Source organism: Erythranthe guttata, chromosome 9, assembly GCF_056151865.1.
Source record: "Erythranthe guttata isolate IM_541 chromosome 9, IM_541, whole genome shotgun sequence".
Taxonomy (NCBI): Eukaryota; Viridiplantae; Streptophyta; class Magnoliopsida; order Lamiales; family Phrymaceae; genus Erythranthe; species Erythranthe guttata.
Window position 1 is genome coordinate 3,069,639 of NC_142541.1, and position 24,937 is coordinate 3,094,575.

Here is a 24,937-nt window from a genome sequence, read left to right on the forward strand (position 1 = left end):
TGGAAGACTGAGCTGATATTCTTTATCTATATATCCTTCAATTTTATTCACCTTTATTTCTATCTTTCTGTTGTACTAGAGTATATATATATTCTCCTTGGCAGTAATCAATACTGCTCAAGGGGAACTTATATTAATCCAGGCTTTATGGAGCTGGGCAGTTTGATACCCTACAGTTTCGTCTAATTCCAACTCGGTAAAAATCCACTAAATTATCAGTTCGATAATATAATACTTCATTCAATTAATAAAATTTTGCTAGTCCTAACTGAATTTATATACAAGATCCAGTTGTATCAATATATGAAAGGTTTCTTTTAAATTAAAAATATTATATAATTTACTAACAAGATGATGTCACATAACTAATGAAGAAAATTACAAAATACAGACAACAATAAACTCCCATATTTTTCCTATCCTAAAACTACAAATGATGATTAACCCATCAAAACAGCACCACCTTCTACATGATAAATAGATACACAAATCACTTCTGTATATCAGTTCGTTTTCCAAAGAGCGGTATAAGCTGTTTTTCGAACTCTACTAAACTGTATACAGATAGATATACCAGATATAAGTAAGTATATATACGGGATTCAGAATAATCAAGCAAAAGTTCATTTTCGGATTAGTTTACTCACATCTCGTATTTTCGACGAGCCTCACTGCGTTTTGCTTTATACAGCTCACTGTCTTTAGGCATATTGCTGATATTATTTCCTGCAATAGTAATATTTCATTCTCAGCCAAGAAAAAAAAAACGAGTGACCAAATTGAAAGATTTGTTCCACTAATTAAAGATAACTAGGAACCAAACAAGAAGAGGAACGGAAAAAAGGGAGGAAAGTGTATCCTTAAGGCCTCGTTTGGTTGGGGGGATAAGCCATGGTTAACTAACTAATTTGGAAATTTTTCTGATGCTTGGTAAACCCAATAATTTTCCAGGTCGACCTGGAAATATTATTTTATTTTGGCTTCTATTGCCTTTTGAGGGAGATTATTTATTGGACCTTCTTCCATGGTCCGATGATAAAATTGGGTTTTCATTAGATTATACAATCTTATCTTGGATTGTCCTATCGTGGCAACCAAACGAGGCTTAAAGTTTATGAATCTTACACGATTTTCTATTTTTTACACTTTTTGTTTCGGGCCTATTCATGAACAAAATAAAATAAAAAATAAAAAAAAACATTGTAAGAAATTAAAAGGCGAAAAGAAAGACGAATTACCAGTAAAATGAGGCGAACCGGGAAAATTTTCGTCAGCATTGTGATCAGACTTAGACGGAGGTAATTTAGCAACAATCAATCCCTGTTTTTATTGAAATGGAAAAGTGAATTAAGAGACTTTAAAGCGAGTCGAAGGTAATATCTAACTTTTATTGATTTCAAGAACTAGAAAATTTCAAATAAAGACTTCAGAAATCCATAAGCATCTAAAAGAATTATATTTATGTTCGGATTGTATATAAGAAAGAGATGTCGGACGACATTTATATTCGGCAGCTTTCGTAATTTAATCACCAAAAAGTATAAGACACTAGTCACTAATGTTTAAAGTTCAATAATGGCGGCATCTACAATGTTTATACATATTGCAAATCTGAAAACTTTTCCTCGACATTTTCTTCTCATTCCTCTATCATCTAAGTTCCAGAATTAAAAAAAAAAAAAAAAAATTAACAAAGTATTGTCTTCGAAGGTGGTCGGTCCCATGAAAGCGATTTCGCTCTTTTTCGAAGAATGACCTAAAGGGTAAAGCAAGAACGAAATTTCTTACGAGGAATATTCTCAAGGACATGTAGTGTAAACATATCTAATCAATCGGGGTGTTTCAAAAGAGGACGCAATTGAATATAATAAACTCGAACATTCAATACCAATTTCTTGAATGAATTTCGGATACTTCATAAGCACCCTATTTTACTTTTTACAAGGCCCAAAAAAAAGGGGGGGGGGGGGGGGAAATGGTTAATAACATAGACATGTAAATCCGATACGATGTCTGCCGTGAATAGATAAACGGGATTTCCAGCCAAATGATTCTAGAGTATTAGATACATTTAGTGTTCACACTTCACATTTTTTCATGTACACATTTCAACCTGTACCTCGCAATACAACATTCGGTTTAAATTCAATCGAAAGCCCCAAATTCGGTTAAAATCGAAACTTTTTTTTTTCTCTCTTAATCCTGTAAATTTCACTACAACATAATGCTCGAAAACCCACATAATCCCGATTATACAAAATAAAAATTATGGATTAAAACAACCATCGAATCAATCAATCAAACAATTAAAAGTTAAAGCTAAGCACTTTAAACATTCGATTAAAATTCAATCAATTTATAATACACGAAAGCTCCAAATTAGGTTAAAATTGACACTTAATTTTATTTTATTCGCAATCCTGGATATTTCAATACAACATAATGCTCGAAAACCCACGTAATCCCAATTATACACAAACAATTCTGGATTAAAAACAACCACCAAATCAATCAATCAATCAAACAATTGAAAATTAAAGCTAAGAACTTTAAACATTCGGTTAAAATGTAATCGATCTATAATACATGAAAGCCCCAAATTCGGTTAAAATCGAAACTTTAGTTTATTTTTTCTCTCAATCCTAGATATTTCAATACAACATAATGCTAAAAAACCCACGTAATCCCGATTATAAACAATAAAATTCTGGATTAAAACAACCATCGAATCAATCAATAAAACAATTGAAAGAAAGCCCCAAATTCGGTTAAAATCGAAACTTTAATTATTTTTCTTCTTCTCAATCCTGGATGTTACAATACAGCACAATGCTCGAAAACCCACGTAATCTCAATTATACACAATACAATTCTGGATTACAAAACAATCATCGAATCAATCAATCAATCGATCAAACAATTGAAAATTAAAGCTAAGCAATTCAAACAGCAAAAAAAAAAAAAAATTAAAAAAAGGGGAAGAAAAATTACTTGTTTTTCCTTCCGCTTGAGGATTTTAACATGGCATTTCTTGATGTAGTGCATCAGATGGTAGCGGGAATGGCGGGTGTACAAATGGTCTCTGATTTCAGGGTTCGCCGTCAGCCAATCAACGACGTCTTTGGATTTAATAACTTCGTCTGTGTCGATTGATTCCAGCCATGAATAAATCGGCTTCCATTGATCTGTTCGCTGGAATCTATGATCGTACATCCTTTGTTTTTTTTTTTTTTTTCTCAGGTGGGTTGGGGCTTTAGCTGAATTTGGCGATCAAGTGCAGAACAGTGAACACAGAAAATATTTTTGGGGATGAACAAGAAATATTTTCTAATTGCAACTAGTACCCCTGTAAAATAGTAAATTGTTAAAACTGAAATGCTATTCATAGTGCGGTTTTTACCGGCTTGCAGTGCGATTTATTTCATTTGTAACTTTCCTAAAAAAAAACCAAATTCGCCCGCTATTTCGTGTATTATTACACGAAATACACTCAATAATTTCGTGTCTTTTCACACGAAATAGCGGTGTTTATTGTTATAGAACACGAAGGACGAAACTGTTAGATTAAAAAAAATCGTGTATTTCGTGTAAACGTACACGAAATGGAAGAACATATTTCGTGGAGTTTTCTACGAAATGGAAGACCATATTTCGTGGAATTTTCTACGAAATGGAAGACCATATTTCGTAGATTTTTCCACGAAATATGAAGTGACATTTCGGTAAATTCAGTACGAAATAACTAAAAATTCAAATACAAATACAAATTGAACTAGAATTCAAATGCAACTAAAAATTGAACTAGAATTCAAATACAACTACAAATTGAACTAGAATTCAAATACAACTACAAATTGATCTAAATTTCAAATACGAATAAAATTGAACTAGATTTCAGATACAACTACAAATTGAACTACCGACCAGACTTTAATTGTTCGTACAAGAGTAGTCGGGGTTTGTACGTTTTGAGTAAGTGCCTCAAGTTTTTAGCTCTATGGTGTACCCATGCCGGATGGATTGGTGGTAGTGGACTATTTGCGACCAAATTAACAAACATGAAATGATTGTTGTGCAATGTCACAACAATCATACATGATAAGTGACCACTGCCAAACATAGGAAGGTAAGTCATACTCCCTACTTGAGTCAAAAGTACCACTAATGCACTGTATCTGGTAGCAATGGCCAATCCCATTTCATTCATGTCCATCCAATAAGCTTGTGGACAAGGCCCTGAGGTCCAGTCACACTTGCGTATGACCTCAACGTATCCGGTACTGCCAAACATCGCCGTGTAGACACTAGCATGCTCGTATAACTCAATAAGCAACTCCCCTCTCACTTGCGGCCATCTTTCTTGATCCCCGTACACGGCTTGAGCAACGCACCGGTACCCACAGTTGCCATCCGCCATCACGTTAACATAATCTTGAATAAGACGGACCATAAATCTGGGCACGAAAGAATAAAAGTCGATTCCTTCATGTGCAGGTATTGTAGGGGCAGCAGATTCTTGTGTGGGAATACGAGAACCACGACCTTTCATCTTCGATTGAGGCGTTCCATCAGTGCTTCTCTCAACCTTTGTTTTAGGAATCTTTGCACCAGATGAGGTTTGGCGACCCTTGGAACCACACGACGACTTAATTGTCTCCTCATCAATATGATACTGCCATCCAGAAGGGTCTCTCTTTGTCGAGTTATTCTTTGGTCGTCCTTTGGTCTTAACAAATGATGGCTCGGACAGATGCGACGTAGACGGATAAACGATGCCACGCAATGAGGCCACGGCATTTATCTTACTCGTGTAATTCATCTTCTTCAAATTGCAATTCAGGTCATCAATCTGTCTATCCACAATCTCCTCGCGGTTTACTTGATACTCAGGTAGCTCCGAAGGCTCAACTGCCATGGTACTCCAGAATGGATGCAAGTCTGAAATGACGAACGTGTCATTATCTTCCATTTTCTGCACAATTTTGCACGCGCATGGGAGCCCATGAGTATTCCAAAGATAGTGTGTGCAAATACTCGGATCTTGCATCGCCGGGGACTCCATCTCTTCATCCAATTTCTCTAATGCCAGATGCGTAACATAACAAATCAAACCCTGAAAACACGGCCATGCTGCAGTATGCTTCCTTATCTTGGATGATAATGAAAAATCGCACTTCAGCTCACTAATTTGGATATAAACTTGGTCCCGAAGTTTGCCTTGCACGTTATCCAGACCTCCGGTCGAAGCATTTAACCAACCCTTCGCTGAAGAATGAGCGCTCTCCACCCTATCCAATTACAACAACAATCAGAGCATACAACGACAATCAAATTACAAAATAAATATTATTTTTATATAATATCTTTTATCATTTAAATAACTAAAACATGTAATACCTGTTGGTGCTCGTGTTGCAAAAATGATACACATTGCGAGTATAGGCACGAACAAACTTCTCCTTGTATATCAACCACGTATCATTCAAATACTGTATCAGCCTAGGATACCCTGCATACCGTCCAACAATTTCATTGTAATTGTAATGATACTCTTCTTCGGTTTCTGATTTCACCAGCTTAGCCCACAGCACACGTCGGAATATTAGACCTTGGTCCTTGTTGCCTCCCATAAATTTCGTCGCATTTGCCTCAACATTTCTGTTTATATGGAATATACACAACATATGATACGAAAATGGGAAGACATTTGGCAGTGCTTTCAAAAGACCCAACTCTCTGTCTGTCAAGATCGCATCAGGTTCGACACCATCTAGCAACTCTTTCAAACAATTCAAAGTCCACTCGTAGGTGTCTGCATCTTCATGCGACATAAATGCAACAGCAATTGTATAATTCCTCCCAACTGGAGTTATCCCAATTATTTCCAAAAGAGGCATTCCATACCTACAACAATGTTGTTTTTACATATTTAAACAATACAAGACATTAAAACACAATAATCATAATTTGAACAATCGTAATTTTTACTTACTTATTGGTTTTGTATGTGCAGTCCATCAATATAACATACGGGAACAACCGTAATAACTGAATAGATTCGGGACATGCAAACATAATATCTGTAATCGTGTTGCTCGTTTCACTATCGACGCGATGCCAATATCGATACTCGCCTTTTTGAAAGTTATGCATCATAAACTGAATAACAGTCATGCCCTCCATTTCCTCAGATTTAATCTTGGCCAACTCATTGTAAACATGCTTCATAGAGGTTTGTATCGTCGGATCATCTTTTCTCAGTCTATCCATGATCAGCATTGGCTTCACGTGAGAATTTCGCAATTCTTTAATTCTTGCTTTCTGTTGCGGAGTTATACGACTAGTCGTACCTTGTCCGTGAGGAAACAAAGTCGGACGATGACTATGCCTGCCATCGCTGACAGTCAACCGCCATAATTCATCAAACCTTGACCTTTTGCCAATCAATTTGAACGGACAACCACATTTTTTTGTTCCTGAGTTTCTAGGATCTTCCACATCGATATTCGTTTGTCGGCCATGTCCGTATTTGTCACACGTCATGTACTGTGCATTCTCCCTTCTAGACTGACAAATCAAACGGTGACAATGACTAACTGCAGTTTCTTTCGCCCGGTTGATTAATTCTTCCCTACTGCCGAACACAATATCAACTTGGAAGAAGTGAGAGAAATCTTCATATTCCTTTTTATCCAAAACCGAGGGATCAAAATACAAATTGTCGTCATATGGCTGCGTAAATACAAAAAAAAGGTTAGATACTTGCACAAAAAAAATTAATAACAATACTAGGTATTTCGTGTAAAATCACACGAAGTATATGCATACATTTCGTGTAATTTTACACGAAATGTATTCATACATTTAGTATAGTACTGCACGAAATGAATAACAAAACAGTTTTACTGCTATTTCGTGTGACTTTACACGAAATAATAGGTATAATTTCGTAGTATTGTACACGAAATGACTGGAAAACACGAATAAAGTGTTCATTTCGTGCAAAACAACACGAAATGACTTGAATAATTTCGTGATATTCTACACGAAACGACTGAAAATCGAAAAAAATCACACTAAAACGTATTTTTTTACCTCATTTACGGGATCGATGTTGGCCATCTTGATAATCGTTGGGTTTTAACTGATTTCTACGAAAACAAATCACGATCTACGAAAGTCGAAATATTTGGATGTTGAGAGGATTTTGTAAAAGGTTAAAGTGTTTTTTGACAAATGAATTATTTCGCACTGTAGCTGGAAAAAACCGCACTGATAATAGCAAGCCCCTTGTTAAAACTGTCCCATGTAATGTGAAGTAGTATTAATTAGCAAAGTCAACCCGTATTATCGCTTAAATTTAAACAATTACAGTAGAACCTCGATAAATTAATCAAATCGCTTAAATAATAATTTATTTATGTCCCGATTCAGTAAAAATCTACTAAATTATTAGTTCGATAATTTAATATTTCGCTAGATTAATCGAATTTTATTAGTCTCGACTGTATTAATTTATAGAGGTTTAACTATAGATGTTTCTTTCTGAAAAACATGTGGTTTTTAGTGTGCTCGAAATACTCACTACATCTCAATTTAAATGTCGTTTAAGGTTGTTGCGCATGTATTAAGAAAATCAATAAATGTGCATATATTATACTCCCTCCATTCCATTTTAATTGTCTTTTTGGGCTAATTCAAATATTAAGAAAACTAATAAATGTGCATGGATTCTAGAAAAATCATAATAAAATGACTAAAAACCCATTTTTATTAAATGTTTAACCATTAATTCTCTTAACAGTAACAAGGGCATAGTTGAGAAAACACAATAAATACTTCATTGGAATTATAGTGACAATTATTTTGAAATGAAAAAAATTCTCTAGAAAGACAATTAAAATGGAATGGAGGGAGTAATAAAAAGTATAGAAAATTACTAAAATATCCTTGAAATTAATTATTTTCTAACTAATTAATTAGAAGTGATAAAGGATAATAATTGAAAATAATGTAATTAATGCTTAATTGAAAATCTAACATGACAGATAATTTGGGACAAGAAAAATCCTCAAAAAAGACAAATAATATAGAACATAGAAAGTATTTCAATAGGATATGTAATTAACAGTACTTGCCCTCGATTGAAATTATAAATATTTTAGGGTTCGAGGAGTGCAACCACAAATCAAAACACCTTGGATTGCCTTTATGTAACCAAGAAAATCTAGAAAGCTTGCTTTCAATGAGTTAATGATCAAAGTCAATTTTAAATGTTTTGCTTGATCTCCTTTGTGTTAATAGAAACGCAAGCGGCTCTATCATTTTCCCCTCTTCAAAGCCCCATGCATGCAATGACCCCATGGCTGTTGAAGCTTTAGCCATCTTGGACGCACGCCGGCCAGCTTGTTAACTTTGCAACGATCACGAATGCCATCTTTGAATCCGATTGCATCGATGCTATTCAAGCCATTTTTGAAGATGATCATTCGCCCCAGTGGACCGCACAAGTGTCCATTGATGAGATCAAAACGATTCTGGAATCTTTAGCCCAAATGGAAGTTCAAATTCATACCTCGATCGGCAAATAAGGCGGCCTTCAATTTAGGCAAATGGGCTTCTTTTTCATGTTTTGAAGGGCATGTTGCCCTTAATGTTATTCATATTTCTTGTTTTGTTGATGGGGGTTACCCTATTCTTGACCCGTGTTCTTTTGGTTTCTTTAAATACAAGTCTTTGTTATAAAAAAAAGGATATGTTTAGGAATCGGCAATAATTGCAATTTTTCTAGTGTGCATCGAAGTTGTAAGTTTTATAACGAGCCATAATTACATCCTAAATTGAAGTTGTATATATGTACCGTGAATATGTGCTTGACAAATACAAATACAGATGTGTTGAACGATCACCTCAATCAACGGTTTAAGTGTTAATGAAATCTATCATTTAATATTAATATCTTCAAGATGAGTACTATAAGGATTATAAAAGTCATCAAGGATGGCCCCTTGATTAGATTTTTTGGGAAAAGAAAAATCTAAATTGTAAATAGTGATTGATTCTAAATGTAAAATAATCATAAAGGGGGTCTGCAATGAGTAAAAGTAAAATGAGAAATACAATTTTAAATGACGAAATTGCCCCTTCTTAAAACTCGATTTGGATGAAAATTGATTATTAGGGTCTAGGGCAATGCGCAACCAATGTTGTATTTTCAAGGATTTGTTTAATTTTTTTTTAATGTTTGTGGGGAGTTTAGTGTAAAAACCAAAGTTTTAGGGGATGAAGTGCTATTTCCATTTTCTTTAATTAAGAAGATACTTGATATGAATGACAATTTAACTTGTCCCGCCGGGTATCCGCCCCGCCCCATCCTAGATTTACCGGGTAATTCTCGTATCGTTACTGATGATGCTAAAGTTAGATCACCTTAGATGATTGAATTATGATGAGTTGGAAGAGCACAATGGATCACTGGCTCACGAGTTTGATGACCTTGAGATACATGCGATCATAGAACACGCAAGCTAAGCCGGGGTTGATCCGGCGGAAACCCCTCCGACGCTCAAGTCAGACGTGTTGATCATAGAAATAGTCCAGAGAATACAGTTAATAGTATTGCTCAGTTAATAGGACGTACCTTAAGGAATTAGTTCAAACCTTTATTTATAGCTTAGTTGAGATTGTCGGGCTCGAACCTTACTTGAAGGTGATTGGGCCTCGGTGATAATGGTCTTCGATATTGGGCTAGTGGCCCAGTAGATAAAGAAATTGTAGACCCATTGGGTTGGCCCAATTAGGCATATCAGTTACCTAATGGTGCGGATACGGGTTTTGCTTACCCATGGTCATCCCTAATACTTATAACTTATGCATGACACTTGTGCATTCAAAATCCCAGTACTATTAATTAAATGATAAGTATCAATTTAAGGTCTCTTTAATCTGTAACTTATTTATAGCAAACAACTATTAATTTTAAACTATTGGAACTACTATAAAAAAAGAGAATGACTATGTTACAGTTTACTATCAAACATGGCACCTATCTCTTGCTCAGTCTTATTGATATTTTTCTTGGTTTTGGTTGAATCATTTGTATCATTAGGTGATGTCACACTTTGGCCGATTTGGGACCTAGAAAACCCGAAAGTTGTATCTATCGCAAAATTTTCAGTGGCCCGATATAATAAATATGCTAATAAAACATTGCAGTTTGTGACTGTCTTCGATGGAGATTATTCAATTCTTCGAAACGCAAAATCCAACTATCGGGTCTATCTAGACATCTCAGCTACAGATTCCGGTGTTGTCGGTCTCAAAAACTATTCAGCATCTGTTTTGTACAGACCACGAGGGAAAAAGAATTCTATGAAACTCAACCACTTCAGTACGGATGAAGGTTAGTTTAGAACTTAGATAATAAATAATTAACAATATCTTATATTTTATTGTCCACGAAATACTTTTACTTTTATAATAATATAAATCTGCAGCGAACCATATATGTGCAATTGGTATACCTCCAATAAAATAGTGATTTGTCCGCCCCTGATTGTGTTGCTTTTATAGTTGATTAGAATTCATTTTTATTTATATAAGTTTTTATGAAATATAAGTTTTTTGATTTGTTGTCTAAGTGAAATTTGAGTACAATGTCACAAAATTTGTAAAACACTATTCTAGTAGAAGTGATAATTTTAGATATCAGAAATTCAGATAATTTACATAAGTGACAACTTGATTTAAGTTTTGGATTGTCACCATTATTAGTAATAGATTGATCATTGAAATAACATAGAAAAAGAAAAAAAAATACCAAAACAAATAACACCAATATCACATTTGTTTTTATTTTGTATACTTAATGATTTTTACTAACAGGGGAAGCTTTCGGTGGTGGTATGTGGCCGATCGAGGACCTAAATAATCGATTAGTGTTGTTTGTCGCAAAATTTGCAGTGGAAGAGTATAACAAGAAGGCTAATGCAACCTTACAGTTTGAAACTATCATCAAGGGGAAAGAGCACATGGTTGCACGTTCAATCTATCATTTACTAATCTCAGCTAAAGATAGCAGCGCGCCCAAAAAGTACGAAACCGCAGTTTCATTTATCTCGTGGTCTAAAAAGAGCTTCAAGCTTGAATCATTCAAAAACTATCAAAGTCAATCATTATTTTCAAATAATTAATAGCATATTCTTGATATGAATATATGTTTGCATTGGATCAAATACAAACATCCAGCATGAGGTATCGATTTTTAGAATAAAATTTAAACGTGGAGGTTTATGACGTTTTGTGATTTTGAACTTTTATTGCGCTGATTTTTAGTAAATTAGAGTTCGTTTCCAGGGTTGACCAAAGCCCAAGGCGAGCAAGGTCACGAACTCGGCCTCTGAAAAAATCTTTTCTTCTAGATCCTCCAATTTTTGAAAACATAAAATAGTTAAACGTTAAATTCCGAGGAAAGGTTATTTCTGAACATTGAAGAATATATTAATTATGTTTATGTCTCCTAATCTTTGTTCCTTCAATTTTTTTTTTTTGGTAAATTTTACTTTACTCGCCGGAACAATACCCAATGTAAAATAATCACCCCCAACCGAATCAGCCCCTCCTAACAATCGAAGATGAAAAATAATACGAGCCTCATTTTTCGTCTTCCCTTTGGGCCTCTCTAATCGTCGGACTGGCGCCTTTCATTTCTGGTTGCGTCCTAATAATATTGACAATGTTTGGGTAATAACAACTACCCGAACTATGAACTTCTTACACGTCCACCCTCATGGTGTTAAATTCGACATAATCTTCTAGATTACGTGGAGTGTTCTCTAGTTCGTACTTGTTTTGTACAAAATTGCAGTTTGTGATGCACCACAATATGACATAAACAAGCCCGAAAAACACATCTTATGATCATCTTGTTTCAAAATGTAGACCTCAAATAGGATAAAACGAGTACAAACTTGAGAATATTTCATATTATCCAAAAGATTCAACTAAATTTGACACCGCAAGGTTACGATGACCGTAATTTACCGATTGACCGTAATTTACCGAAACAGAAATAGTATTTTCGTAATTTGACATTACCTTAGAGGGTGGTGGCCATAATTTACCCTATAATTTATGAAGAAAGTTTAATACATGGTGGTTTTGGAGATAGTAATACAACATGTACAAAAATCACTTGGTGCGCCAGAACAAGAAGTAGAGCAACCCTATGAACAAGTAAAGTGAAGAATACAAAAAAATCAAAAATCTGTACTCAAAGTATAGATAGTCATAATAATAATAATACCCATCAAACTCAACAACACTAAAAGGATTGTAAAAAATCATTAACAATTAACTGCCTCCCCTCAATCAACCCAATGCTATTCACAATACACTTCCTTGCTTTCTCCACTCCAGTTTTCACTTTCTCCACACCCAACCGCTCCTCGCATTTCAAAGCGTTAGCCGCAGCAGCCACCGCCCATTCCTTCATGCTGCGTAGTTCCCCGCGACTCAGCGAGAACCCCATCTCCTCCCAGTCAAACCCGGCCAGCACGGCCGTCAGCGACGGCGACCGGGTGAGTTGACTCAGTGAGTTGCGCACCCAGTTCCCGCACTCGGAGCTGTTTTCTATCCGGGCCGAGGCGTTCTTGAGGTGGTTGACGGCGATTCGGAAGGAGGCGGAGAAGATCGGGTTGAAGTTGGAGTGGATGAGTGTGGTGTTTGGGATGAATTCGGACATGGATTCGTAGCACAGATCGGGGTACGCAGTGAGGTGACAGTAGTATTTCCTCGAACCGGAGAGGTAAGCGTTGACCGGTTCGGATTGTCCGGTTCTTGAAATGTAGGTGATGAAGATTGTGGAAGATGCGATGATGATGAATAGAATAAGCACTGCGTAGAAAAGGGTCCTTCGATTCTTTGTTCTTGCCTGGTTTTGTGGGGTGGGTTTTTGTTGGTGTTCGTTGTTGTTATCGAGGAGGGTTTGTTTGAAGGAGATGGTGAAGTTTTCCTTGTCTGAATCCATATTTTTTTTTTTTTTTTCTAAGGTTTGTGTGTGCAAGAAAAATTGGAAGTGGTGAAATGAATGATTTAAGTAGTTAATATGATGAGGTGGAGAAATTCTTGTGTAGGTCTTTGGAAGTCAACTTTTGCTTTTTTTATTTTTTTTTTTTTTTTATTTTTTTTTTTATTTTTAATTCCCAATTTCCCTTTTGTGTTTCTAATTAGTGCAAATTATGATGATCACCCCTGACGTAAAGGTCAAATTGCGAAAAATGTCATCATATTTATGTAATTACAGTCACTCTTTAACTATGTATTTCCTTACATGTTTATCTTTACGTTGTTAAATTTACATAGGGGTGTTAATCCAGTCGGTAAACCGACCTAATCGAACCGAACGAAAATTCGGTACATACCGATTACCAAAACGGTAATTCGTTTCGATATTCAATTTTTTTATTTATATATATATATAGAGATTTTTGATATGAAATATTAGTATTTAAACTAAAATTAATTTTTTTTTTTAAAAAAAAGAAATTTTAATTATTTTAGTAAAATTTCGATAATTCGGTTATTTATCGAACCGTAAGATAAATGGTATACAATTTTGGCATACCGAAATTTCGATACAATTTTTCCGAACGAACACCTCTAAATTTACCAAGTGAAAGAATTTGTTCGTAAGACAATACATAGTTAAGGGGTGGCTGTAATAATGCAAACAATAGGAATTTTTTTTTTATTTAATCTTACCTCATGGAATTTGCCCTACTAATTATGAAGTAGAGCTGGTTTAAAAAAGTTACGGCCAGTCCTACGAGGTAAATTCAAATTATGAAAAAAACTCTCATATTTGGATTATTACAACAACGACTCCATCAATTATTTATTAACCCTTCATTCAGTAATTTGACTCTATAAAAGTAGATGTGTAAGATAATCTTATATATAAAATGAAGATATTTTGACCTATAACCCTAAACCTAAACCTAAGGGCAATTTTGTCAATTACTATTTAGGTAGTTTTTATTTTTTTTTGTTTTATTAGATTTTTAGTTAGGCAGTTTTATTTACATTTTTTTTCCTTTTTATTGAAATATTTTTGGGTGGTTTTTCTAAATTTCAAGATTAATAGGCACAAAACAAAAACTTCCCACAATAACGTAACCACCACTCTCAAATTAACTTCCCACAATAACATAACCCACCACTCTCAAATTAACTTCCGACAAATAAACCACCCACTATCATCCCAACTCGGCCATTGGCCCATTCCTACTTTTTTGCTCTCATTTTTTCCCCCAATTCATTAATAGTTTTCTTACCATATTCTGCATTATTTTATTCGACTTAATTCCCCCCCCCCCCCAAAAAAAAAGACTATCTCCCATAGACAGTTTTGCTTCAAAACTTTGCATGGAGTTTTGATCTCTTTGATCTCGACTTTCTTGATTTTTGTTATGGTGTTATACATACATCAACATTAGGGGGTGTTTGCTATTCGTAGTGGATGAATTCATTTTTTTCTTCTTCATATTGCGATGAAGTTTAAAATCAGCAATGGCCAATGTGTTTAAACTAAACTTGAAAATGAGTGAGCCATTTCAGTTATATATCTCATTCGTGTTAATGTCGAGAAAATGTTTATCCACATATATATTTTTCAAATAATTTTAAATTCTATAGCAATTATTTCTTTACAGAATTTATCTTCAATATTTGCTGTTATTTTTTCAGCAGTACTGTCCGAAGTTCTAGCAAAAAACTTTAATATACGAGGAGAAGGTATTTTAATCACTCATGTTTTATATTTTTAAGTTAATTATCATTATTTAAGTTATCAGTCGTATGAATACATGTTTCGTTAATAGTAGATTTTATTCCAAGTTTTTTTTAAGATTAAGTTCCACGTTGAATGTCGAACATTAACTGTATGGCATTGGTTATTTTGATTACAAGTGTTTGATGCCATGATTTATCGAACACCTTTAGTATCGGTGTTGATGTACAACCGCAGGTGATGGGCTATGGAAACCTTGATCTTCGAAGAAATTTAATTTCGGGTAAAGTGATTTTCTCTCTCATTTATCATATTCCAATCTTCAATTATTATGTTAGAATTTTGTTGAAGGACCATTGTTTTCAAAATTAAAATAAGGTGTGAAAGTGAATGTATAGATTGTATTTCTTAGAGTTGGCTCTCCTATGAAGTATGTTTGGTAGTCTTCGTTATTAATATTTTTTTTTTTGAACAATCAAATCTCTGTTTTTCAACTGAAATACACGGGATTCTTGCAACTGCTCAAGAGTTACCCATTCGAGAACTAATCAAACTCATCAATCACTCTTTCCATCAGTGTGAAGAGAAGATGAAAATTGAGTAGAAAAATCTCGACGAAATGGAACTACAAAACTTGAAACTTGAGGAGAAGTTGCAGCCTGAATGAGAACAAGTGTGAGGAATTGAAGAGATGATTACCAGGCTGAATGAGAACAAGTGCAAGGAATTGAAGAGATGATTACCAGGATGATTGAGGAGAATTGCTCTTTCTCTTGGTCTCGCGGGCAGGTTGATTGAAGCATCCCCTAACATAAGTGCTTCCTCAAGTGCCCACTAGGCACCACATTGTTATGCTTAACCATATATAGTTTACGACTGAGACATTGTGCATAAAGAGTGAAACCACTACTACAAAATTCTATTTGCTTGTGTGGTTTAATGTAATCTTTTGTTTGGTGGAGTTGGTTATGATACTTTTCATTTGTTCTTTACTTTGTTATTTGTTAATTTTGTACTGAATCTAATTTTGGTGCTCCTATTTCTCATGTGATATTATCTGAAGCAATTGACAACTTCTTCTAATTGACGAGAGAGATGTCACAACAAGAAATATTAAGACATTTGTAAGAGTACATAAAGGTTAATCAACTTGAGGTATACAAATAAATAATTTTGTTTCTTTTTTCTGTTTAAAAAATATATATAAACTTGATGTCATTAAGACATGTCTTTATTTTTCAGGCTACATGTTTTGATTTGAAACAAAGCATAAAATGTGCATATTTGTATAGAGGTTGTGGATAATGAAATACATCTCCCTACCGGCCAAATCTTTCGACGTTGTATTGTTCTTCTTTTGTTTATTGTGTTTATATACATGATTGACTACCCTTCAACCTTCTACGATTATTGAAAAGTATTTTGGGATCATCATTTGAGTCTTTTTTTAGGGTTTCACCACCCCTGAAAAAATATTGTAATTCTCACTTTTGTTTTTTTTTATTTCAAGTATTATTGTGTGTAGATTTATGGGATATTTGAATAAAAGAAGTACAGTTTGTTATAAATTCATCCAATTCAATGGTTTTTTTGTTGATTTTGATGTCCCTTCTTTTCAATAATTGATTTTCATTTTGTTTGATTTGCAGCACTAAGATTCGAGTGTTACAAGATTTGTGATAAATAATGTATCTTTTCGTCTTATATCCTTAGAATAGCAACTTAGTGGAGGAAAATTATTTTTAGCTGTCGTATTATTGTAGCATGTAATTGTCTTATTCTTCTTCTTATATATTCTCCTATTTTGCTGCTTCATCTTGACTATTTTATTTTATCTTTATTTTTGTGTTCGTTTCATAATGTTTGTTGCTTATTTGGGATTGATTGTCTGCTATGCAACATAATATATGTTGATATTATAAATTATTATTGTATTGACGACGTACAATACTCTTCTTTCAATCTCTAATATTTTCAATTTATTTTTTGATGACGTTGTTGTACATTTATTTCACGATTATTAGTTTGTGCTTTGTTAAATGTTTTATTTCTTTATGGAATGAGTGAAATAAGGTAACATAATTGTTTGAATTTTGCAACTAAATATTTTAATATTATTCAATAATTTTTTTATTATAATTTTTATTGTCCTGTATTTAAATAATTATTTTCTTCCGTTTTGCAATGCCACCCATGCAGCGCACGGGTATGGTTACTAGTATAAAGTTAAATGATGGTTGTAATTACTCTAACATGAATGATTTTTTCTTTAGTTGAGTCTGCCTAGAGAGTTGGCCGTAACTTTCCTATTTACTCAGATTGTAGTTTGAGTTAAAAATTGGTATTTATTCGATTGTTCTTTTGGCAGTAACAATTTATGGTGATTGACTTGAAGCTTGAGTTAAAAAGTCTTTAACGCATTTTTTCTTCAATAAAAAGACATTTAAATTGCATAATATAAGTATTTGTATTGTCAAAGAAGTTATATTGAAGTAATGTTTATGTCTAATTATATCTACTCTGTATTGCAAAAGTGAATTTACTTGAAAGTCTTTTAGTAAGAAATTTTATTTCATTTTCAGTGCTCATGTGTCTAATTGGCCTGGCCAGCTCAATAAGTCTACAGTTTCTCTATTTACTGGGACAAGAGTTCGATTTAGAAGAACACTATTACGAAAGTCCATTACCTTCAAATAAGGTTTGGATCAACAAATTAACTTCAACTTAATCGACAAAGTATAAATAACGATTTAATTCATTTATTAATGGTACGTCCTATTATATGAGCAATACAACGATTCTCTCAACTACCTTTACTATCCGTACGTCTGACTTGAGCGTGGAGGGGTTTCCCCCGGCCTAATTCACGTGTTCTTTGTTCGCATGTATCTCAGAACCATCTAACTCGTGAGCCCGTGATCCACTTTGCTCTCCCAACTCATCCTACCTCAATTACTTAAGATGATCCATTTCCAGCATCATCAAATTCTTTTTTTATTTCATTTTTTTTATATAATTATTTTATTTAAGTTTATTCCAAACTGAGTTGCTAAGATTATTTTTTACATAAAATTTAAGGTAATTTATGAATAGTAAATAACGTTAATTTGAAACATACAAAATTGTAATAAAAATGTAAACAAAATGATGAGATTGTGTAAGTTCGTATTTTTTTTCTTCTAAGATTTAGGTGCTGTTTGCAAACTCTTTTCCAAAGTGATTATGAGTTTTTAAATGTTAAATTAAAAATTGAACTAAAAAAAGCTCATAATCACTTTGGAAAAGCGTTTGCAAACACCACCTTAAAATATTTAGATGAATACTTCAAAAGAAAAAAAAAGGAAATCGAATTTAGAAACATTAAATTTAAATAAATAAAATATTAAATAATATCTTCAATTCCATCACTTTTGTTAAATATTTAAATGTATATGCTCGTTGTGCTTCTTTAATTTGAGTTTTAGTGGAGGTTTGTTTCGTCCTCATTTTGTTTAGTGTCTTGTCATCGGTTTTTCGTGTCTCTGTCGTATCTCCGCCTTCTGTCGGTGGAGATCTTCGAGTGGGTAGCTGCTGCTTGTGCCCCCGCATGAATCTAGACTCACATCTTGTCTTGGTTCCTCCTTTAATGAGTGTAGCAAATCAAGATCATTCTAAATCAGGACCTTCCTTTTCGGACGTGGTATTTATGGAAGATTTCACCAATCAATCTTCATTGATTGTGGAAGCTGAATCTTCTACGCAAGGCAAGGTCTCCACAATTCAAATTTCACCAACCACTTTTCCCGCCTGTTCCACCTCACCCCTTGACTTGGCTAGAACTCCTCACCTCAGCCAACCACAATTCGCCAAGTTTACACCACTTGCCAAATCACCATCCTATGAGGATTTTTCTAGCCTCAAACTACCGGCCCCTAAGCCCATCTCAGCCCCTAACTCTCCTAAGAAAGGCCTATCATTCACTCTAAAACCGGCTCACGATAATATCACTCAAACCCGAGCCCAAAACCCTAAAACGGACCACCTAAACCCCAATCTTGTGGCCCAAGCTGGTCTTATGTCCAATTCAAACACGAAAAATGATACTTCTATCCCTATTTCTGAATTGGACAATCATAATCCGAATTCCCAATTCCAAACCCAAAATCCCCAATTAAAAAACCTTAATCCTGAAATTGAAACGCCTAATCCCGAAATTCAAACCCCAAAATCCCAATCCCCGACCAAATCCTTTGCTGCTGCTGTACACGGTGATCTAGGACCTCCAATTGCTCCTTCTAAGGTTGATCGTCGTCGTCACTTGCTCAACCGAGAAGAAATCGCTCCAAATGGGACAATTAAAGTGATAGATGGCAAGAATGTGCTCTATTTCTCGAAAGAGGAGGTTGATAAGATGCTTGAGCCGTTAAAGGACACCTTGATTGGTAAGTTTTCTCATGGGATACCTCACTACAAAGTTATGGAGAAGTTTATTTACGATTTAAAGCCCCGCGGTTCCTTTGAGTTGCATAAATTGAATTATCGGCATGTGTTGATTCAATTCTCGGTATTAGTTGATTATTGTTTGCTTTTGAGAAGATCGATATGCTATATTAATAGTCTGCACATGCGTGTTTTTAAATATACTCCGGGCTTTAATTTGAAAAACGAAACTTCTATAGCGCCGATCTGGGTTAATGTGTCGGGAGTTCTTCCAGTCCGGTGATGTTGAGTGATGGTGGTGACATTGTTTTGCAGTGATTGGTGCTCTAATTGCTCAACATTCCGCACGCTCATGATGCTTTAGGAGGAGGATCATTGATTGATTTTCTTTTCCTATTTTAGCTGCCATGAAAATAGGGTGATTTTTTTTTTTTAGGATCTATATAAATATATATTTTTAACCACCGCATGTGTCAAAGATTAGGATTTTCCACTTTGTATATATGAAAATTTCCTCTCCTTCAATTACGTTGCCCCCAATAGATGGTGATGCCTTTACATTTTTTTTTCCATCCATATCCACGAGCGGCGAGGGATTCATAGACATCGGAAGGATGATCGAAGTGACATGAACTTGTGCCAATTTGTTAACTGTAAATTTTCTAGCCTGTAAAATATATCATTACAAGACAAGAAAAATATAGGAAACAAATAAATTTATTTCTAGTCTGTAAAATATATCAATACAAGACAAGAAAAATATAGGAAACAAATAAATTTATTATCAAACGAAAGCGGATTACAATCTCCGTGAATTCACCTGATAGCGGATTACAATCTCTGTGAATTCCCCTGATTCTTCTCTCCTATTCTAATTTTGATTCAAGGGCTTAACAGCTTGTTCTTGAATCGAACGAATGATTTCCTATCACGAACACCTCGAATTCAAATATGTCGAGGTGGAAGCTCGGGACGTGAGCTTGAGAGCTCGATATGTGTTTCTGTGAGTCTGATTTTTTGCATGGACCGAAGGTCTCTTTTTATAGGCACGAGCTAGGGTTTTTTGACTTGTAGCATGGGTCGGTGGACTTGGATACTTGCCATTTGATTTATGGGGCTAGATTTGTGCCCAATTAGATAATCCATAAAATAAGAATTTATTACTTATTTAAGGATTAATTCATTTGTAAAACTCAAATATATTATGAACTTAGATTTAAGACCCAATTAATAACCGAATTATTTAGCCGTTAATTGGTGGGTTTTTTTCGAAATTTTTGTGTCAACAATTGGTGATACTAAGTTTAGCATAATTTGTGGTTATGCTACTCAGCAACCATTCACGACCATTCAACGGGACAAGGTCAAATGAAACTAAAGTGAAAGGAAACTTGAAGACTATTCGCAAGAATTAATCATGTCACAAGTTGTTTATGATTGCTACAACTAATAGGATATTTTTTTTCCTAATAAATTTAGATCCCATTTGTTGTCAAATAAGATTAACTGAAATAAAATTAAATAATTTAATAAAATCATCTCAATTATTCTATAGGTTTCGGTAGGTCTGGAACTGGGTTGGGTCAGTCGATTACCAGCCTAAAAATCAATCCAGAATTAAGTTTACTCAAATTTGAAAATTGTTGTTGACCCAACATTTGTGGGTCGGTTGATGTTTGGCAAATGAATATTTGGTTTCGAAATGGATTAGTTGATGAGTTATACCCGCCACATAATTCACTTGAAAAAAATTCAATTTTTAGAGTGAAACTATACACAATTACACATTATGCATAATACCAATACGCTATCATCAGTTTTCACTTCAAATTAATTATTAGCAATATGACAAAAACTATAATTAAGAAATTTCTAAGTAATTAAAAAAACAGATCATTTATTTTATATTTTCTTAATAAAATTTTAATAATATAATTGGTTGACCTGGAATTATCGGTCAATCAGCTTTTGAAATATTAGAAACTACTAACCGATCCATTATAGATGGGTTGGGTGAAATTTTCGACCCCATCTAATCGGTCGGTTAAAAAATTATTATCCGCCTAAAAATATGGTCGGTAATGGATCGGTTGGTGGATAAACCAACTCAGTCTCAGCCGTAGGTTTCGGAAACATCTAATAAAAAAACTCTCTCAAAAGCAAGATTGGTCACAATAATATAATATTTGCAGATCGATCCGATAAGTTATTGGGATATCAAACATCAAAAAAAGTTTATTTATTGACTCATTTTCCCAACCAAACAAGGCCTAGATGTGTTTCACTAAATGATCAAAACAAACCACTCCAAATTAAATTTTGTGTACAAACTATAAACAAACAAGACTTTTATTATTTTTCTATTCATATAAAGAAAAAAGAAACAAGACTTTGACTTAAGAATCGTAACGGGAAACTTCCCAACGAGACCAACCCTTCGTCTTGAATAATGGTTGGAATTTAGAAAAGGGATTTTCAAATTCGTTTGACTTCAATCCAAAAATTTGTCTGCATTCCCATTTTTTGATTTCGAATTTTGTTGCTTTTTATCATTTTCTTTGTTTTTTTTTTTTTTTTTTGAAATTGGAATCATATATGAAGTTTCAATTTTTATCGATTTTAAATATATGAATATAATTAAAAATTTCAATTTACCAAATAGGGTTAAAAGCATTTTGCCCCTGAACTATATGCTGATTTACACATTGCCACGTGAACAAAATATTTTTACACGACTCTTCTTGAGCATTGTTTTCTTTTTTGTTACATCTTACCTATTTCCGTCCAAAATTTGAACGGACCCTATTTTTAAGGGGTAAAAATGTCCATAAGGTTTTGAGGGGTAGAGAGGGGTAAAGTGCAAATAAAATGAATAACATATATATCACTGGAGTCATAGTTATTAGTCTTCACAAATAACATAATTAAATAATATTTGTTTTTATTTTACAATTACAACTTAATGGAAGCCACTGGTTTGTTCTTTGAAGGTGTCAGGAGTTTTAGTTGAAGTGTAGACGAATTTCAGTGAATTTGACACGTGCATTTGAAGTTATAGTCGACTATAGACTGCATATATTACTATATATTACTAAACATGACTATAGTTATATGTCACTACTAGAAAAATGGTTTTAAGTGACGCCTAAATGACCCCTTAATATGACGTTCCTTAAAAAACGTCTCAACAAGTGCTCTTTTAAGACGCCTTAAATTACAAGCGCTTCTTAGTTCCGTGTTATTATTTTTGTTTTTCTTTTTATATTTTAAAATAAATATATTATGACGCTTTAAGAAACATTGTCATATTAGAGTATATTGAATAGAGACGATATTGTTTATAACCCATATATTATATCATAATTACCAAAATAAATCATAAAAAAATTCACCTTGACTATAAAAAAATATTTTAGGCACAGAACACCCTTCTTTTTCTTTTCTCCTAACCCTCTCTGTAAACCCTCCCCCTCTTCTCCTCACGGCCGTAACTTGTAACTACACGATGGTACCGGGCATCATTCATGTTGCAGAAGACAATTCGACAAGAAGAATCAAAACACGATCTTTCTCATAAACCACGTTTGGGGTCAAATTTTTTTTAGGGCTCAATGATTTCTTTTCTTATTTCAGGTCTCGATGGTTTTTTTAGGAGTCAATCTAGGAAATGGGTTGGGGTTTTCAGTTCTTTTTACAGGTAAGGAACTTTATTGATTTTATGGTATTAGTTGATTGAATTAATTGACTTGTTAAAATTAATATTTCAGATTAATTTATACATTTCAATTTTGTTGATTGCGAGTTTTGTTTCGATGGAATTAAGGGGAAGACTTGGAAGTTTTATCTTCTTGACATTGGGTTCTATCTTTGAGTTTTTTTTTCTTTTGGTGAAAATGTTTGCGGGTGTTTACATATTTGAAGTTTTTTTTTTTCCCCCTTTTGCTTTGAATTAATTAGATTCCAATAAGTGAAATTGATTTGCAAGGAATTTAGGGGTAAAATGTTAAAAGTGGACCTAACTTACTCAGATGGATACACTCTTGTGTACTCTCTCGAGATATTTTGATAAATACAATAAATATTTTTTTTATTCAATTTAAAGTATGAATATTATTAGCTTTTATACATTCTATCAAATTCTACTCATATTGTACATGTTTCCTAGCTTTTTGCTAGAATAATGATAGATTGTTCTCTTGTCAAGGAATTTGTATTTCTGTTTTTTATGTTTAATGTATGCAACGATTGTAATATATATTAACTGAATCTTATTACCAATCACCACTTATAATAGTAATCACAAAATTGGATCACATGATTCATGTCTGAACTAGTGTTGATATGCAATGTTTCATTTTAGCAGGATAACGAAACATGTTGATTGCTATTGTGAGTCGAAGGACATAAATCATGCAAATTCCTGGAGAATTAAGAGTTTTTCAACTTGAGCTTCAGCTTACCTGACTTATCGTATTGATGATAGCATCATCTTCAACATAAAGTAAATGTCGTCTATCTTGAGAAACAATGGTAATGGCACTTTCTCTTCTATATAGTTGTTGGTAATATTTCTTAAGGAGATGTGTGATTTAAAAGCAATGCATAGCAGTTGGTCCGTTCAACTGCTTAGAAAAAATATAATACAACTATTGAGATTTAGTTAAACATGCATATTTAGATTTGAATTTTGACTTTATTGTAATATTTCATGATGATTATTTCAGGGTCATTGCAAGAACTAAGAATATTAACAACCATAAGCGCTCAGCTGCATGCTTGATCCACAGCTTGAAGGTAAATGAAATAAATAAGTTTCTAATATAAATGTGCCGTAGTATATTATTTTCTTTGTGTTAGTACGAAATTGATTTTGTAGTACTGGAAAGTTCAGATGTGGTTTAGCATTAGAAATGAACATGATAAGCATCATAAGAGTCACATTCATATGAGATGGAAAATGAGGTGCATGGTATGACAATTATTGTTAAAGAAAAATTAAAAAAGAAGTAATGTTTACTATATATTCTGGAATTATTATGTCACTTGTTTTTATCATTTATTTATTTTTAATTTTATCTATCTATTTTTGCAGAAGATGCCTACTATAAAAGAAAAGGATCTCAGTACATGGTGTTTGGGTTAGAAAATATTTTAAAGAAGGGGAATTCAATAAGCTAAGAAGAATTTACTGACATTGCATGTGTTTGGGTAAGAGATCGTAAAGAAGTGAAGTTCAATGGGCTAAATGTACGGAATACTTGTTATTTCATTGACCTTCAACTTGAGGAACATTTATTGGAGTGTTTGTGAATGAAACTTCTATTGAGATTTTTGGTATTTATGTACATAAATTGTTTCTTGTACGGTATCTTATATGTTATAAATTCATTTTTTTGTTGTTAGTAATGATATTTATATCCATACAACTAGTTTTAAATTGATATGTAAAGGATATGTGACTATTAAAATAATATGAAATTGATAAAATGCGATTTATTGAGGCAATAAAAAATATCTACATTTAGAGACGGCTTAAGTTGTCATATAAATAGGTGGATATGGTGACAGTTAAACCGTCGCAATATAGGCATGTTTGAGACGGGAAAGGCCGTCCTGATAGAGTACATGTTGAGACCCCTTGGCGTCACAAAAACCTATTACCACGGCCACCTATGCGACGCTTTTGGCAAGCGTCACAATAGGAAAAACGTCACCATATGTCGCTATCAT

At 33.7% G+C, this 24,937-nt stretch overlaps 3 protein-coding genes and 1 long non-coding RNA gene across 5 annotated transcripts; 2 read left to right on the forward strand and 2 right to left on the reverse strand.

Annotated features, from left to right (window-relative positions):
* Positions 1 to 302: 302 nt before the first annotated feature.
* LOC105959719 (ribonucleoside-diphosphate reductase subunit beta) lies at positions 303 to 3,308 on the reverse strand. Its single transcript, XM_012983854.2, has 4 exons — positions 2,992 to 3,308; positions 1,239 to 1,320; positions 648 to 726; positions 303 to 554 (listed from the first exon to the last, which is right to left on the reverse strand). The coding sequence occupies exons 1-4, from the start codon at positions 3,211 to 3,213 to the stop codon at positions 491 to 493; spliced, it is 447 nt and encodes a 148-aa protein (XP_012839308.2). The 5' UTR covers positions 3,214 to 3,308; the 3' UTR covers positions 303 to 490.
* Positions 3,309 to 3,337: 29 nt separating this feature from the next.
* On the reverse strand, positions 3,338 to 7,122 carry LOC148767876 (PKS-NRPS hybrid synthetase cheA-like). Its single transcript, XM_088823401.1, has 5 exons — positions 7,096 to 7,122; positions 5,993 to 6,732; positions 5,398 to 5,904; positions 4,160 to 5,288; positions 3,338 to 3,346 (listed from the first exon to the last, which is right to left on the reverse strand). The coding sequence occupies exons 1-5, from the start codon at positions 7,120 to 7,122 to the stop codon at positions 3,338 to 3,340; spliced, it is 2,412 nt and encodes an 803-aa protein (XP_088679527.1).
* Positions 7,123 to 10,038: 2,916 nt separating this feature from the next.
* On the forward strand, positions 10,039 to 11,192 carry LOC148767877 (multicystatin-like). Its single transcript, XM_088823402.1, has 2 exons — positions 10,039 to 10,402; positions 10,885 to 11,192. Exons 1-2 carry the CDS (start codon positions 10,039 to 10,041, stop codon positions 11,190 to 11,192), a joined length of 672 nt encoding a protein of 223 aa, XP_088679528.1.
* An 11,402-nt stretch (positions 11,193 to 22,594) lies between these two features.
* Positions 22,595 to 24,609, forward strand: LOC148767878 (uncharacterized). Of its 2 annotated transcripts, none has more exons than XR_016033644.1 (4): positions 22,595 to 22,904; positions 23,568 to 23,737; positions 23,932 to 24,001; positions 24,300 to 24,609. It is a non-coding gene; the product is annotated as an uncharacterized LOC148767878 (long non-coding RNA). The 2 variants fall into 2 exon arrangements; XR_016033643.1 differs by having other exon boundaries at positions 22,598 to 22,904; positions 23,571 to 23,737.
* The last annotated feature ends 328 nt before the right edge of the window (positions 24,610 to 24,937 follow it).